At 32.9% G+C, this 17,243-nt stretch overlaps 3 protein-coding genes across 9 annotated transcripts; 2 read left to right on the forward strand and 1 right to left on the reverse strand.

Annotated features, from left to right (window-relative positions):
* The first annotated feature begins 377 nt into the window (after positions 1 to 377).
* On the forward strand, positions 378 to 5,851 carry LOC108344813 (protease Do-like 8, chloroplastic). Of its 4 annotated transcripts, none has more exons than XM_052867680.1 (13): positions 388 to 709; positions 1,241 to 1,374; positions 2,262 to 2,344; positions 2,447 to 2,545; positions 2,721 to 2,787; positions 3,250 to 3,325; positions 3,416 to 3,482; positions 3,851 to 4,068; positions 4,238 to 4,305; positions 4,541 to 4,620; positions 4,942 to 5,028; positions 5,250 to 5,357; positions 5,504 to 5,851. In XM_052867680.1, exons 1-13 carry the CDS (start codon positions 546 to 548, stop codon positions 5,630 to 5,632), a joined length of 1,380 nt encoding a protein of 459 aa, XP_052723640.1. In that variant the 5' UTR covers positions 388 to 545; the 3' UTR covers positions 5,633 to 5,851. The 4 variants fall into 4 exon arrangements, with proteins under 4 accessions (XP_052723641.1, XP_017438804.1, XP_052723640.1 ...); XM_017583314.2 differs by having other exon boundaries at positions 389 to 709; positions 1,235 to 1,374; XM_052867681.1 differs by lacking the exon at positions 5,504 to 5,851 and having other exon boundaries at positions 378 to 709; positions 1,235 to 1,374; positions 4,950 to 5,028; positions 5,250 to 5,361.
* Positions 5,852 to 7,375: 1,524 nt separating this feature from the next.
* On the forward strand, positions 7,376 to 11,097 carry LOC108345099 (protein FEZ). 2 transcript variants are annotated; one of them, XM_052867951.1, is made up of 5 exons: positions 7,376 to 7,462; positions 7,787 to 8,506; positions 8,713 to 8,983; positions 9,479 to 9,780; positions 10,159 to 11,097. In XM_052867951.1, the coding sequence occupies exons 3-5, from the start codon at positions 8,806 to 8,808 to the stop codon at positions 10,792 to 10,794; spliced, it is 1,116 nt and encodes a 371-aa protein (XP_052723911.1). In that variant the 5' UTR covers positions 7,376 to 7,462; positions 7,787 to 8,506; positions 8,713 to 8,805; the 3' UTR covers positions 10,795 to 11,097. The 2 variants fall into 2 exon arrangements, with proteins under 2 accessions (XP_052723911.1, XP_017439160.1); XM_017583671.2 differs by having other exon boundaries at positions 9,482 to 9,780.
* A 2,117-nt stretch (positions 11,098 to 13,214) lies between these two features.
* On the reverse strand, positions 13,215 to 16,550 carry LOC108344746 (uncharacterized). Of its 3 annotated transcripts, XM_017583229.2 has the most exons (6): positions 16,259 to 16,550; positions 15,920 to 15,963; positions 14,586 to 15,832; positions 14,053 to 14,466; positions 13,690 to 13,916; positions 13,215 to 13,593 (listed from the first exon to the last, which is right to left on the reverse strand). In XM_017583229.2, the coding sequence occupies exons 1-6, from the start codon at positions 16,295 to 16,297 to the stop codon at positions 13,336 to 13,338; spliced, it is 2,229 nt and encodes a 742-aa protein (XP_017438718.1). In that variant the 5' UTR covers positions 16,298 to 16,550; the 3' UTR covers positions 13,215 to 13,335. The 3 variants fall into 3 exon arrangements, with proteins under 3 accessions (XP_017438718.1, XP_017438716.1, XP_017438719.1); XM_017583227.2 differs by having other exon boundaries at positions 15,920 to 16,550; XM_017583230.2 differs by lacking the exon at positions 15,920 to 15,963 and having other exon boundaries at positions 16,259 to 16,549.
* Between the last annotated feature and the right edge of the window lie 693 nt (positions 16,551 to 17,243).

Below are 17,243 nucleotides of genomic sequence, written 5' to 3' on the forward strand. Positions count from 1 at the left end.
AATGGAAAATCTGTAATCCTCGAATAATGAGAATGTCTAAAATTAATCTCTAAATTGTTTTAATTTAATTCAATTCCACTCATTCATTATATTTTAAAATTTCATTGTTATATTCAAATTAGAATTTTAATTTGATAATTCACTTTTTCAAGTGCTGTTTTTCAATCCAAAAAATCCATGCTTATATTGTTTTTCAATCAAAATTAAGGATGACTTTTAGTATAAATTCTGTAAATAATTTTTATACCTTTTTTTTCCATCAAAAATTAAAATTTCACTTCTATAGTATACAAAATAAGTATTTGTATATATTTTGAGATAAAACTTCAATGGAGAAAATCACAAATACAACACAAGTATAGAATTTTTTCTTTCTTTTAAATCTTCAACCATAGATTCTGTTCTGTCCGAAAACATGCCATTAATATCTCAAATTCCATAATCATAGAACCACCCTTTAGCCCTTATCCCTCTTCCTTCCCCTCCCCAAAATTCAGCTTCCAAGTTTGCATTTTTTTCACTCCAATTTTCACCCCAAATCAGAAATGCAAGTTCTATCAGCCTGCAATTTGTGGTCAGTGGGTGTTCCAACCCGCACAAGAAGAAGAAGAAGCTGTGTCCTCAGCCGCCGTGAGATTTGCTTTGATGGAATGTCCTCTGTCTGCTCTCACTCTCAACACTCCCCAAACGACGCCGTTACACCCACCAGGTTTGCCCCCATTACGCTGTCTATCCTCATTGGTTTTGCAAATTGAGATTTCAGTAAAAAATTGCACTGGGTGTGGGCCTTTTGTGGTTGCGTTTCAAAAGTTTGAGTCTTTGTGAGTGCATTTTCATTCTCAAACTAGGGGCTGTTTGGTTTGGAAAAGCATTTTCTGTTTTACTGTTTTCAAAAGTTTGCATAAGAAACAGCGGAAAAAAAAAACAAAAAAAAAGTGTTATTAAACACTGACATGACAGCAAAAGTCATCAAATTTATCATACATGACAATTTGTGATTGAATGACAATATAAGCTTACATTAGGACTGCATAATTCTTTTTCTCTTTCGTAATTAACTGTGAAAACATAAGTTTTTCATGACAAACTGCAATTTGGTGTGTCTTTTCTGGTCGCGTTTGCAAAGTTTGAGTCTTTGTGCATCCAAGAGTGCGTTTTCGTTGTTGGTGTTGTTTGTTTTATGTGGGATTGAGACTTTGATTGACGTGTGCATGTTTGATTGAATACCATGTAGCGGCAGCACTATTCGAGTTCAAGATAAAACTTTGGATTTTGATGAAATGGTGAAGAATCTTGTTCTATCTCCAACACGACGTGTGTTAGTGGCGAGTTTAACTATGTTTTCCTGTTTATGTTCTTCAAGGTACATGTCAGGTCCGCACGGTTCTGCTTTTGTGTTCAACTTGTTTGATTGGTTATATGTTCGTAAGTTAATAACTATTGGTATGTATGTACGGGATGGAAAAATTGTTAGACTTTCGTAATGATTACTTTGGAAAACATATCTAAAGCGATTTCTAAGAATAGTTCCAATCCAATACTTCCTATATTCTCTAGCTACTAATTCTCCTACTTACTAGATAATGAAATAATAGAATATTTTCTATCATCAAACGCATTTTCTTTTACATTTAATACTTTCTTTATAAAGTGTTATGAGGATTTGTTGGAAGATATAATATTACCCAATATAATTATTTGACCATGTAAAAATCTTTGCGCCCATAGTGCATGACAATTAAACTATTAACAGGGTATTGTTAATCTGCTAAAATATTTATATTTATATTTATATTTTTGTAAATGCTAGTGAGATGGATCAGCTTTGGTTTGGTGTATTTGACTAGTAGTTTATAACATGGACATGGAGCTGTGAGTTGCCAATGGTGGGAGGAAAATTTTCTGTAGTCGGAGAGAAAGAAATTTGAATCTTAACCTTTAATTTTATTTTTTTAACTTTGTAAAATTCATATGATATTAGAAGAAAAAGAAAATAGCCATTAGATCATGATTGTACGCTGGACTGTGTGAAATGTGTCAGCAGTTATTCTAGGAACCCGATGGTGTCAGGAGTTCACAGTTGTAATATGTCATCAATTGTAAATCCATAACTGGTGAAGTGCAGTAATCCAATTCTAGCAGCGTGTTTTAATTTTGTGTTTTCTTTCATTATAAGCATATTTTTGCATTCTTTTATGCAAGTCTCTTTTTAGTATTTACCAGCAAAGTTTATCTTCATGTCATAACTTGTAAATGTACAGCCCTAGCATTGGGAGATCCATCAGTAACACTTGAAGAAGTAACCCCTCCTGTGTTTTCTTCTGGGCCACTCTTTCCCATAGAGGTCAGCTTTCAACTATAGCCCCTCTTTTGTCTGTGGTGGCTGCATGGCACATTTTCTATACTGTTGTAGCAATAGTTAATTCCAATTCATTGTGGTTTTCAGGATCGAATTGTCCAGCTATTTGAAAGAAACACATATTCTGTTGTTAACATTTTTGATGTGACACTACGTCCTCAGCTTAATATAACTGGTGTGGTTGAGGTACCTCAGTATTTAATCTATACTATCTTATGTTAAATCATTTTAAGGTCTTATCAAGGACTCTTTATTTTTTAATTATTATATTGCGTCTATCTAATAAGCATGATAGGTTTTTTTATTGTCCTACAATAGAATATCAAACAGTTTAATTTGTTTTTTGTATCTATATTACCAGATTCCTGAAGGAAATGGTTCTGGAGTAGTGTGGGATCAGGAGGGCCACATTGTGACAAATTATCATGGTGAGAATCAGGCAGGGACCAGTTTCTATGTTTTGTTTTGCTTCAATCTTTAAAACAACACACACACATTTAGCTTTTGATCTCTTCAGTAAGATTTTGTTGAGCTCTCCATGTGAACGGGCTTAGGTTTCTCGTATGTGGATCAGGCCTTTCTCCTGTATTTGATTAGATTCAGCTGGACTTCTTGTTTTGGCATGTGTATTTGATGTAACAAGTATTTGTTGAATTTTGTATCGTGCTTTTAAACATCTTTTGATTTATCTCCTCTTTGCTCCTTTCTTTGAATTCTTCAGCTCCATTTTTCTGCTTGCCTACTTGCCTAATGTATTTGCTGTGCTATGATAGAATGCTCTGTACTGTGCGCTTGTTAATTTGTATGCATGTTTTCCCAATCTCAGTGTATACGGTAGGCTTGCAAGACCAGGTGCTGACTTGTGATTGTTACATTCTTGTATTATTCAGTAGTTGGCAATGCCCTTTCAAAAAACCCAAAGGCTGGTGAGGTGGTTGCCCGAGTTAATATTCTAGCATCAGAAGGGTGAGGCTCATGTAGACTGTTTTTTCTTTGCATATAATGTCCAAATTCCGTTTGAAACTAACATGTAATTCTGATTTCTACTATATAAAGGTTACAAAAGAATTTTGAAGGTGTACTCATTGGAGCTGACCGTTTAAAGGATCTCGCTGTCTTGAAGGCATGATTTCTATTTTACTTTCTGAATTTATTTCTTCTGTAAATCATAACATCTCTGTTGCACTCTATAACATTTTTTCTTCCAAGTTGGATATTCTATTGTTGTTACTGAGATTCCTAGTAATATGAGGTCTTCTGTATGTTAGTTTCTGTTTTACTTTTATAATATTCTATTCTATTCCATCAAATGATTAATTCATCATTCAAATTCTAAAGGTTTGTCTTCTTCTTCATCCATGTTACTTGTGCATTAAAATTATGGTGGCTAAAAGTTGCTTTCTTGTTAATTAAACTCGTTTGGATAGTTAATAAAATTTGAGCATGCATGTAACATACACATGACAAGTATTAACAAATCCACAAATACAGGTAGATGCCCCTAAAGATATTTTAAGGCCTATCAAGGTGGGGCAATCATCTTCTCTAAAAGTTGGGCAGCAATGTTTGGCAATTGGAAATCCATTTGGTTTTGATCACACCCTCACAGTTGGGGTTATTAGTGGACTTAACCGAGATATCTTTAGTCAAACTGGGGTAACAATTGGTGGTGGTGTTCAAACTGATGCTGCAATAAATCCTGGGAACAGGTTACACTAGGCTCCTTTCCATATATGAACTAGAAATAGTTCCCTTTCTTGAGTTTGGTGCTGTTTACTTGGTCAAAATGTTTTCTTTTTCTTTTCCATGATGGTATTGAGTGTTAACTGGTTGTTATATCAAATGCTGCATTTCTTACTTTTCCTATGATGTTTACAGCGGAGGCCCCCTTCTCAATTCGAAAGGAAGCTTAATTGGGATTAATACTGCAATATTTACTCAGACAGGCAAGTTATTTTACCATTACAATCAGAAGGAATTGTACTACTGAACATTGATGTATATATGAAAATTATAGCTGAGAAAATCTTTCGGGTTCACTTGTTACCACTCTTTCCTTCATTACATTGTTGATCCATTCACTTTACTTTGCATGGCGAAATGACTGTTTAAGCTGCAAGTTCTAGTTGCTGTTCTAGTTTTGCAGGGTTCATGCTTTTGTTTCTTTTCTTGCTATTGCAGGAACATCAGCTGGTGTAGGATTTGCGATCCCATCTTCAACTGTATTGCGAATTGTTCCTCAACTCATTCAGTTTGGAAAAGTAAGTGTTTCATGGAACCAAAATATGCAAAAAGAATCTAGCTAGTCTTTGTATTTGCTGTGATATCCTTATTAATATGACAAGGTTTCATGGTTGGTAGATAGTCCTTTTATGATTTAATGCAAAAAGCACATTATTTTTTCTAGATTTTAATCAGAGAGAAAATGCTTTGTTGTTTTGTTTGGGAAGAAAACACAGGAAAACAACTGTAGTATATCATATTTATATATAATATCTGTTTTGACAATCTAGCTGCATAAATTTTAAGACCTATATATTTATGGCTACATTTACATTTGGTTTCATAATTTGTCATTCAAGGTTGTTAGAGCTGGGATAAATGTGGATATTGCACCGGATTTAATTGCAAACCAACTTAATGTTCGAAATGGAGCTCTTGTTCTTCTGGTAAATCCACAAGATTCTCTTGTTACACTGTAATTAAACTTTACTTATTGTTAGAGATTCCACGTCGACCCGAAATAAGACAAATTTATAATATATAATGAGTGAGTGCAAGCCTCACTTTAAAAATTTTGTGAGATTGAATTAGGTTTAAAGTCTATTTCTTAACACTTATAAATTACTTATAAATCATTCTTTAACTCTCTTGAACTTGTGTTCCTCAGGTTCCTGCAAATAGTCTTGCTGCCAAAGCTGGTTTAAATCCCACCACAAGGGGATTTGCTGGAAATATAGTCCTTGGAGATATCATTGTTGCAGTTGACAATAAGCCTGTGAGTCCTCTTCTGAAGATTTTTTTGTTAATTTCCTTAAGTGTTTGTGCTATTCTCTCTAATCATAGTTAGAGGTTGACTTCAGCAATGCATATGATAAACTTGTGTTAATTTATTTGATAATAAGTTTGGTGCATCCTTTGCAGGTGAAGAGCAAAGCAGAGTTGTTGAAAGCATTGGATGAGTATAATGTAGGAGATAAAGTGGTGTTGATGGTTCAGAGGGGCAGTGAAAAGTTGGAGCTGCCTGTGGTACTTGAGGAACAAAGTTCTTGAAATGGTTTTGGTTTATATGTATTGATGTGTTGTTATACACCCACAAATGTATTATATTTGCAGCCAAAAGAAAGTAATTCATCTGTGCAATCCAGGGTCTTATAATAGAAGTATGGTATAAATAATTGCACGATTATCAAAATACTTCACTCTTGAAACAAAATCCTGTACATTCTACAACTCATTTTTCGCTGATTTATATTTACACTATTTTTTTTATGGTAAAAGTTATTGAATAACACTGGTATTTTTGTATCTTTTATGTAAAATTGATTATGCATATAATTAACCCTTGAGTAATGATGAATTAAGCCACTTGGGTGAAAAGTGAAATTGTTTGAATATACGAAAGAGTAAGTGAAAATAAGTAGATGAGCATATATATTCATTTAATAAATTGGAAACAAATTTGCATCTTTTATTAAAGCAATATTACAATGTGAATTTACTCATCGATGAAATTCGTTATACAAATTAAAATGCACATTATAAAAATAGAGAGGGTGTCCTCTCTCTCCTCTTTCTTTCTTATTCTTTTCAATGAAATCCTTAAATACAAACGTATACAAATCCCTAAACACGTTAAAATACCTCCTTTCTCTACTCCACTTTTTCATCCACAATAAATCTGTAAATAATTGGATCCAAAAACAGTGTTAAAGATAATATTATTTTGTTTTGGTGGAGTTATATGATTAGTTTAGTTAGAATAAATTACATTGTTATCTATGAGATTTTGTGAAATTATATATAATTTCTATTTTCCCTTCCACCAAACTTTTTTAATTATTGAAAAAATATCACACTTACACTCTTTATACATTATAACTTAAAGCATTCCACCATTTCCTTATAAAAGGTTGAAAGGGTTTGTATAATTTCACAATACCTGAAAAAGGTGAGTATAGTTTAATTTTTTTAAGTCAAAAATTGATTCCTTGTGTGCAAAAATTTAGCATTCATGTAAAACATTGTTTTTTTTTTTCATTTCAATCTATTTCGACATAAAAAGTTCAAAATATTCGATAGGTATTTTTTAAGTCAATATGATTCCTTGCGTGCAAAACTTTGTTGGATCAGTAACAAATATAATACTCCAAATGAAAAGAGTGGTAAGATAAAAAACAAAGTCAAACGTTGCTAGTTTCATATATTTCTGCTCAAGCAATAATGGAAACTACATTAGAAAGTGATGTGTTTGGCTTTTTTTTTCAACCAGTTCACATACTCAGAAACTAACATAAGAAATAAATTATGCTTTCTTGCTTGGTTTAACAATAATATATTAACATTGTAAGAGATATTCCCTGTTGATTGAAGAAAATAACACTGCATTACACAGATTTTGAGAGCTACCAATCAATTTCGTGTGGAAGATGTTTAAAGTGTTTCAAACCATGAAAATTCCAAATTCTTATCCATGTTTTTCAGGCATGGATAATTACATCAAGTAATTCTTTGTTTAGTTTACCATTACTACTTAGATTGCTAATTTTCTTAATTGCAGAAATTCGTTATAGATAACATTTTAGAGTGAGAGATGGCGTTTCAAAGCAAAGTTCTGAAATATATTTATACAGACTCAAAGAAAGTAAAATATAAATGTGAAACTTTATTTTAATACACTTGATTACCCACTTGATTTTTTATCATGATTACATAAAAAATGAAAAAAATTGCAAAGCATAGTTTTAAGTCTTAATAATTATGTTTGGAGTGGTGTCCACACAGAAAGAGACAGGGACTTAGGTTGCTGGAGTTTGACCAGTTTTCCAACATGGGTTGTAAACCCTAAGACACACGAAAGAGACAACAATGGCATCAAACGAGGTCTAAGTTCTTGTAAATTCACTATGTTTCGATTTTTATCTTTACCAATTTAGTAGACTCCTATGTTGCTACATAGCTGCCTACCCATAAGGGGCATGGTTAGCAATTTAATGCACTGTCATTTCACCATCTCTTTAACCCTTCAATTTTTATATTCTTTTTATGATCATCATCATCATTCCCCATTAATATTTAATAAATAAAAAATTGGTTAAAACTAGTTTGTGAATCTAAATTCCCGTTTTTATTTTGGAGAGAAATTCATTTATTTTTTTAGAAATATTTATGTTGAAAATTCCCTTCTTTTGCATGTGCTTTTTTCAGAATTTGTGACAGGTCACATGTTCATACGTGTGATGGAAGAAGATGAGGAATATAAGATGTGAAAAGTTTGGCATAGAAAAGAGGATTGTTGCAATCCAAGAATTAGCACAGATGTGACAGACATTGTCTCAGAAGAGTCTCAGAAGAATGAGGCAGAGAATTTCTCATACAGAAAGCAACATTAACAGTATTATATTGAACAATGAGTCCTTCCCACATACTTCACAAAGGAAGAATTCAAAATAGAATTGTTTACACGTAGAAAATGAAAAACAAGTAAGTTAGAAGGTTGCCTTGTCATGTTGTGCTTGTCTTTGATTTGTTGAAGATAAAAGGAAATGTTTGTGAGCATCAGCAATGAAAGTGAAACAATCATAGCACAGATTCACAATATAAAAGCACCTCATAATGCTTCTAATTCTGCAGTCTCTTCTGATCCTTAAATTTCTGTCATTCATTCACACCAATAACACATAAAAGGCCAAAGTGGGGGAGTGAGAGATATCCATTGAAAGGGGTTTTACTTTTGCTTGACTTGGTTGGTGACATCTTCCTTTGCAAGAAGCTTAAATAGCATACAAACACACCCTCTTCTCAACACCAAAGTCATCATCATTTTCATTGGAGCCATATCCTAAAAGGGAGGCAGAAGTTTTGGGAACAGAAACCTTCTTGGGAGGCACATAACTTGGCCTTGGACTGACCAAATTTGCAAACACTGTGAGTTAGCACAACTTGAAACTTCTTTTGTGTCATTATGCATATTTGAGAACAGCAAATAAATAATGGGTTTTTATTTTCCAAAACTTGCAAACTACAACATGCTTGTGCTTCCATGTATGGAAATATCATAGCCATAAGAAAAGTTATAATATAATATCTTATATTTCACTGTCACTTACTTAGTGAGTTGAAGCTTCTTACAGATATTTGAAAAGATATTGACATCTTGAGAAGCCTCTCTCTCTATATATATTTGCTTTTGGCTTTTGGAGAAGTAATTCATATAGAGAAAGAACATGGAGGAGAGGAATGAGATGGAAAAGATTGATGATGTTATGCCAGGATTTCGTTTTCACCCCACTGATGAAGAGCTTGTTGATTTCTATCTCAAGAGAAAAATTCAGCAGAAATCTCTCCCTATTGAACTGATTAAGCAAGTGGATATTTACAAACATGATCCATGGGACCTTCCAAGTAAGAACTCTCATGGCTCACATCCTCATTTTTATTCTACCTTTCTCTTTTTCTGCTGTTTGGCTTTATGCCAGATGCACAAATGTTACATATACATTTATACTATTCTGCAACCAAGTTTTCCTAGTTTTATTTGGCCTTTGTATTTCTAATGTAAATTTTACTTTTAATCAAGTCAAACTGAAGTATAGGTTTTGTCAGAAAAGAAATTAACAGTTTAGAATGCAGAGACTAAAACTAATATTGACTAAATCTTGAGGCACCTAAAACACATTACAACACTCTTCTTAAGTTGTGGAGATCATCAAAGGTTCAACTGTTTAAAACTAGACAACTCTTTCTTTATTTAACTTGCTCGTGCTAAGCATTACTATAAATTTTGACATCTTAGCTATGTTGATACTTCTAAATATTATTATAAACTTTGACATCTCAGCTATGCTGATATTTCATAGCATATTTAACTTGTTTCATTTTGTTGTTTTTATGCACAAGAAGAGCTAGCAGGCACAGGGGAGAAAGAGTGGTACTTCTATTGCCCAAGGGACAGAAAATACAGGAACAGTGCACGTCCAAATAGGGTCACAAGAGCTGGGTTTTGGAAGGCCACTGGAACTGACAGACCTATATATTCCTCTGAAGGGAAGTGCATTGGTTTGAAGAAGTCTCTTGTGTTCTACAGAGGAAGAGCTGCCAAAGGGATGAAAACTGATTGGATGATGCATGAGTTTAGGCTTCCTTGCATCTCTGACTCAGCCCCTTCTAAAAAACTCTCAGACAAAACCCTCCCTCCAAGTGTATGTATTCAACCAATTCCTTATACATACATACATTTTTACAGGACATTTCAAGACTAATCTTGTCATGTTCATACTCATAAACTATACAGAGGAGTGTTAATGCCATACACATTCTCGGACAAGATTTATTTAGTATATTCTTCAAACACTTTCTGTATTTTGATACAAATTTGTTGAAAACTTTACCATCATGAAAGAGACTCATTATAAAGTGAAACCTACAAAAATTTGTCTTTTCTATAACTGAGGATGTTGAAGAGTGTCTTATCAGCATTTTTCAAGCAATACAAATAGATAGATAAACAGTACATTGTATATATATTCCAATTCTGCTTAATCATGCAGTGAAGCAGAGTTCTTTGTCTGTGTTTTCAGGATTCATGGGCAATCTGTAGGATATTCAAGAAAACCAACTCCCTTTCCATGGCACAGAAAGCTTTATCTCACCCTTGGATCTCTCAGTTATCAGGAAGCATGGTATCTGACATGTTCACACAGGGTGCAGAAACAAACCATCACCTAGGATCACCAGCCATTCAATTTTGTTATGAAAAGCAAGAGTTAAACCAAGTCTCCAATAGTGACATCAACACCAACTTCACAGATTCAGATATTGCCAGTTACAAACCCATCAACAGCAGCACAGTTCCCAAGCCTTCACCACAAATTCCTGTTTCAGATGACTTCATATTCTACACAGAACACACCAAGTGCACACTTGATGCCAGTTCCATGCTTTCTCCCAACCCTGACTACATAACATTTGAAGAGCCAAACCAACAACAGTATAGTGGCTTCTCAACCAATCTACCTCACTTCATCCAACAAAACATGAGCACAGAAACAGTAACAAAAGAACAACAAGATTGGGAAACAATTGGGAGAGCCACTGGATTTCCCTTTACTTTGCTTCCCCCATATGATGCATGGAAGTCTTCTGTGGCATGGGATTCATCTTCTTGCCCCAGTGACATGTCCACTACCTATTCCACCAGTAAATGCTACACTTGATTCATCAACCAAATTGGGGGCATTAATGCTGTGCATGATCAGGTTTACGACTTCTACAATTTTGGTATATTTACCACTAAAATCAATACCACCAAGTGCTGATTTTATTTGTAAATGTACAAGGGTTACACCATTGTTTCCTTGTTCATAGTTAAATGTACCTGAAGGTAACTGCCACCAAGAAACACAAAAAAGAGTCCAAATTTTATAAGTCATGCATGTGCTGGGAAAATAGATCTTCCATGTTAGTTTTTCATGTGACAGAGTCATGTGAAGGGAAAAAAAATACACAAAATTTCTAGTTCTTTTGTGTGTCTATGTTTCTAACTCATGTGATTCTCTCACTTGCAAAACTCTCTAGGATTGATTCACTTTGGGTGCAGCAATCCCTTGTTTCAAGGAGGTTTGCTTATATGCTTATATGTTTGATGTGCTTGGTATTATATTTACCAAGATGTACATATAGTTCCATTTCTCTGCATACAGCTTTAATTTTTTTACTGGTTTATAATTTATTTCTCTTCTGTTATGTTTTTCTGTTTTCTATATTTTAGTGTCTAACGAAAATCTAAGAAACAAACACTTGGAATTTTCTTTGTCATACTATTGTTGAAAATTGTTGAAAAGGCTAAGTTAGCACAACGCATATTTAGATTTATGTTAAGAGAATAAAGACTTTTACTTTGGCTTATACTATAAAAACACTTGATCATAAATAAATAAATAAAAATTAGCTTTCACTGTTTTATATAAGAAATGAGTAATACTGACAAATTGGTTCATATCATGAGAGGATAGTGCAGGAACGTGGCGTGCAAGAATGAATGTGAGAAAGTGAAATGAATAAATATAAAGTTAAAAAGGTTATGTATTAATTTAACATATAAAATAATATATATGGATAATTAGATATACACACACTATAAACTCTGAGATAAAATACTTTCATTCTGCAGAGGAGCCAATTTTCTGGCCACCGCATACAGAGATAGCACAGAATTACAAGTTTCTTTAGTTCAGATTACCATCAACTAGTTGCTTCTATGGATCAACTGATTTTGAGATTAAACATTTTTAATTAAATTTTTTAAAAGTCTTTATCTAAAATAATAATTTAGTAATAATGCAAAAAGTATTTTACACTGTAAATCTAATCATAATGAGTTATTGCTTCGTCAAAAAGAAATCTTTAAATAAAGTGTTTGGGTTTAATTCTTGTGGATTGATGAAGAAGATGAGGGTAAATTTGTCATTTCATTAAACTCTGGGATGCAAGAAGAAGAAAAAAGAGGCGCAGAAGAAGGAGCCTTGTAATTTTCTTTTCCAAACATTAGATTGGCTTCACTAACACAATTCGTTTGGTAGATATTTCTTTCCGCACCTTCATAATTTCTTATCCTACCATCGTAATACAAGAAATGATTAACATTTACATCTCATAATACCTCATAATGGGAACTATATGCTAAAGTATTCTGAAATACTAAGATATAAGCATTTTATATTAAACAATCTAAAATTATCCAACATATATTATAAATTATATAACGTGAAACTATACTTGATTGTGTAATTCTATTTCAGATTATACAATATAAAATTACTTTCCAAATTATTTGAATGTTCAAAGTATATAATCTAAAATATACTATATATAATAACAACGTTAATATTTTTTATATTACAAGGTAAAAAAAGAAAGCATACGATAAAATAGGAAATAATCATTTTTAATTTTGGCTTTTTAATCATCTCAACCTATTCTTTAATAATAAAATAAAATGAATAAATGAAAATTACATAATTTTCTTACCTTACAAAATATGCTAAAGTATAATAGTAAGTTTTTAGACTAGTTGTTGAGTTTGAATCTCATAATGTAATTTTTATTTTCATTAATCACAACTTAGTTCTCATTGCTATATATTAAAAGTAATCTCTCTCTCTCTCTCTCTCTCTTTCTCTCTCTCTGTGTATATATATATATATATATATATATATATATATATATATATATATATATATATATATATATATATATATATATTAATTTCTAATATCCTATCTCTCTCCTCTCTGATTAATGTCTCCCTTGCATTAAAATTTGACCATGAAGCATACTTTAAAAAAAAATTGGTCGACTATTTTTAAACATCAATTTGGGTGAATTTATTTCAACTAGTAATTTTGGTTGTATTCATGAAAGTAAAATTCTTTCTCGATGAAGAAATTATCAAAACACTGGTCAAAATTAGTAAATTTTAATCTATATAAAGCTCATTAGCTAAAGAGTTTAGCTTTAACAAGCTACCTATAAACAAAATGCTAAATATTCATAGATGATTTCACATTTTTTCTTATAATCACTTTATTGGTGAAAGTGTACACCAACTTTGTCCATTTTCATTGGAAGATATAACTTGTAATTCTTAGTGTGATACCTCTGTTTCATTCTCTATTTACAAAACACCAACAATTTAGTTGTGGAAAGAATAAAAATTTCCTTGGCTACATCCAAATTATGTACAAAACTAGCAAATGCTAGCTAGGAAAAAGTGAGAAAGATGGTGGTGCTATATGCATCCTTCTGCTTACAATATTGATATTGTTTAGTTTATTATGACACCATACTAGTTGATCCTTTGTTATTTTTGACATGTTTAACACTCTCCAAACCAATTTTATCTCCACTTGTGGAAAAAGGTAAAGAAAATTATCTCTACTATTTTCCTCATGCTTTTGGAACATCCTCAGTATGCTACTTCTGCTCTTCAAAAATTCACCAAGTCTTCTTTCCTTCTGCATAAATGAAAAGAAGTAGTTAACAAAAGAAGAATCATCACAAAACCCTTTTCACATAAGCAAAGGAAACTTTGTTTCACAAGTCTCAATTACCTTCTGAAGTTCTACTTGAATCTCCCTTAGAAATTCTGAATCTGCAGGATCTTGGATTTTTACTTGAGTTTCTCTTGAACCTTTATGAGCTGAGCTAGATGCATCTTTATCAGCTTTAGTGAAATGCCAAAATATCCTGATTGATTCTTCCAAAATCTCAACCAGCATGTTACTTGTCATTTCATTTTTATTATCTGCATATTTCTCTTCATCTTTGGTGTTGTCCTCTGCACTCAATTAACGTTCTACACATTAGATACTAGTTTCTTGCTAATGGATTTCTATATGGTTCAGCATGTATGTAGATCAAAGCAAGGTTTAAAGATAAATGTGAAAAATTTCCAGTATATTGAAAGTTCTGACCTCTTATAACTGGAACATGAAGAAGATTTTGCATAGCACAACGATTCCTGGCATAGTATTCAACTCTTGGACCTTGGAAACGTTCATTCTCTAAGAATCTTAGCAGAAGCACTTGAAATTGTTGGAACTCCTCAGCTACTTCACTGTAACTTTGAAACCTATGTTGTTCAGATTCCCATAACTGCAAGGCCTTGTCATACTCCCACCTAAGAAATTCCCAAGAAAGGCACAACTGTCCCACATAAACCATTTCCAAGTCACTGTAAATTTCTCTTCTGAACTTTTTCAATGGATCAGATTCAAACTTCTTACGTCTACAATGGTGAAAGAGATGTGGAAGCAAGGATGTGATGGCCTGAGAAGAGTTCTCACGACTTGAAAATGATAGCGTAAGGTCTGTGGTCTTCAGGGCACCTATAACACAACATCACAGTTAGAAAAACGATATTATGATTGGATTCTTAACCACTAAACTAAGCAGTGTAAATTCTAAATCATTGAGTGAAAACAGGTGAAAGTTTAGAACTACTGACCAATGGCAAACAGTTTCTGGTAATTTAAGATATCAAATTTTCTCATTCTTTCTGTGTAACTCCTGTAGAGTTTTGTGAGATCGTTTCTTGTACTTCCATGCTTGAAATTTTCATCAATTTCCCATGGCTTCAAGTCTTTCATTATTCTTTGTGTCTCAAAGGTAGTAGGCAAACCAGTGGCTCTGACCTTGTTCAGCTCCATCTTTAGCTGTTCTATCAATTCTTGGTGTTCCCATTGTGCATCAAACCGGTAGGAATCCTCAAGATCTGAACCTGTTGAACCATGCAAGTTCTTGCCATGCCTATCTTGAAAACAATGGCTTTTCAAATTTATGTTCTCAATAATATCTGAATCTTGCTGCACTGTCATCTCTTCCTCCAAATTTCTTATCCCAACGACTGTGTCTCTATGTTCGAAGTATAAACTCTCTGATCTTATTTCACCCTCGTAGTCCAAATTTTCCTTTGGTAGCACTCCATTTTCTTCATCAAGCTGAACAATGGTTGCAAAATCTGTGTCCAACAAAAACCCACCTCCTACAGAACTGGTCATAGAATCTAATTCAAAGCTTACACAAATGAAATCATCTTCAGAAAAGACACTGTCCGCAGCTGAAATTTCTTCAACAAACACATTGGCATTCAGATTCTCCACTTGATGTTCATTCGGCTGTTCTACAGAAAGTGCGGTCTGGGGCCTCACTACTTGATCAACATAACTTTCTGGTTCAAAGCTCCCTTCAGATTCAACTGCAGAATCATTTTCCAAAGGAAAATATTTTGAATGAACACATGTTTCATCCAAGAAGGTGCTGAAACTGTTACCTGAGATGAACTCATGCTTGCTGGTGATTCCAGGAGCCTTATCATTGTCAGTGTTCACAAAATCAAAAGTTTCCCCACAGTTCCAAGTTTGGTATTGGAATTTGAAAACCAACATCGTTTTCTCCTTTTCTTCAACGCCAAAGTTTCCAGTATAGTTAGTAATAGTGACTGAACAATCCCCATTGGACTTGGCTTCTGGTTCAGAACCATTTGAGTCACTTTGATGACTACACTCTTGTTTAAGTTGAATAACATCATTACCTTCCTCAAATCTTTCACTTTTGAACTCTGCATCTTTGGAATGTTCGGAACAATCTTCTTCAACCTCAGTTTTAATCTCAGAGTTGTTAGGATCAGTGTGGTAGGTTTCATGGAAAAGGCTTGAAGAACAATCTGAATTGATTGCTTCATGACTGAAATATCTGAAATAAACATAATACAGTTAAGACAATTAGCATAAATGGCTAGTATCTTAACTTATGATGTGATGAAAACTTCAATTTCAGTACCTCATGAAGATTCTGGTGGAAACCCAGAACAGAGTGTCCACAAGCTGTACGAGGAAAATCCAAACATACCAAGAGAAAAGATCCATCCTTTGGTGAAAAATCTCTTTAAATATGATGTATTTTCTTAGGAAAATAAGTGGGTTTTTCATGGAAATCTCATTTATCCATTTCTTCCTACATAATTTCTCAATTTCCTAATAAACCAAAACTGATCAATTAAAACAGGGAAGGTCATGCAAACTCTTGATTTGTAATTTCTGATGACCTTGTAACTATAAAGACTAAGATATGTACGTAAAAATCAAGATTTAATCATTGAGAAAAACAAACTAGGCTTACACCATATTGGAAGCAAGGATTAAGGGAAGAAAAGAGCATCTGAGCTACTTGATTTTGACTTATGAGCCTCTCTTGGGTTGCTTTAGAGCCATGAAATCCCCATGAATTGAGGGGATTTTGTTCTATCCACCATCATTCTCTTTTATACACTCCATTGATACCAGACACACAAAAGGGGGAATTGTGCTGAACCGAAAGTTTTGTCAATTTTTGAATTTGTTATTGACCCTAAATTTCTGCAGATACAAACAAATGTTGCAGGTTTCATGCATTTGTAAGGAACTGAACATTCATACTATGTGACAGTGAAACCTTAACCATGCATAGATTGAGAAAGGACATGAATTGGAGTCATGTCATGCTACTTGCAATGTGTTTGTTTTAACTTATCATTAGTTTAACAAAGTTCTAATCATTATATTATTGTAAAAAATCTACATTTAAACCAATTTAAAATTACTATTAACACAATTTTAAAAATAGTTAATATAAAATTTAATAAATTTTGTATGTATTATTTATGTATTTTAAATTCATTAAACATGCAACACGTATCTTTGTTTTTAGATTTTACTATCAAATCTCTTGAAAATACTTGTTAAAGAATCTATGAAGTTTTTCTTGGAATTTAATTCAGAAAAGTTATAAATTTTTAGCCAACATGGGATACTAGTTAGTGTTTGTCTTTTTTCTTTTTTAATGCATTAAAGTTAAACTACTTTAATATAAAAGTGAGCACAGAACAATGTTTTTCTCAGTGGATTTTATTAGTTGTTGGAAATATCATTCCACTTATGCACAGGACAACATGGCAAAACAAAGATCATTCTTTTACTTTATTCTGTGGAATTTATGCATTTGGTTTTACTTTGGCCTGCATGCCACAGCCATGAGAAGTTTCCTTCCATACCTAAAGAGTAGACAAAACCCTAATTAAAGTTAAAAGGGAATTTGGGATTATACTTTTATGTGGCTGTTTCATTTT

Source organism: Vigna angularis, chromosome 8, assembly GCF_016808095.1.
Source record: "Vigna angularis cultivar LongXiaoDou No.4 chromosome 8, ASM1680809v1, whole genome shotgun sequence".
Lineage (NCBI taxonomy): Eukaryota > Viridiplantae > Streptophyta > Magnoliopsida > Fabales > Fabaceae > Vigna > Vigna angularis.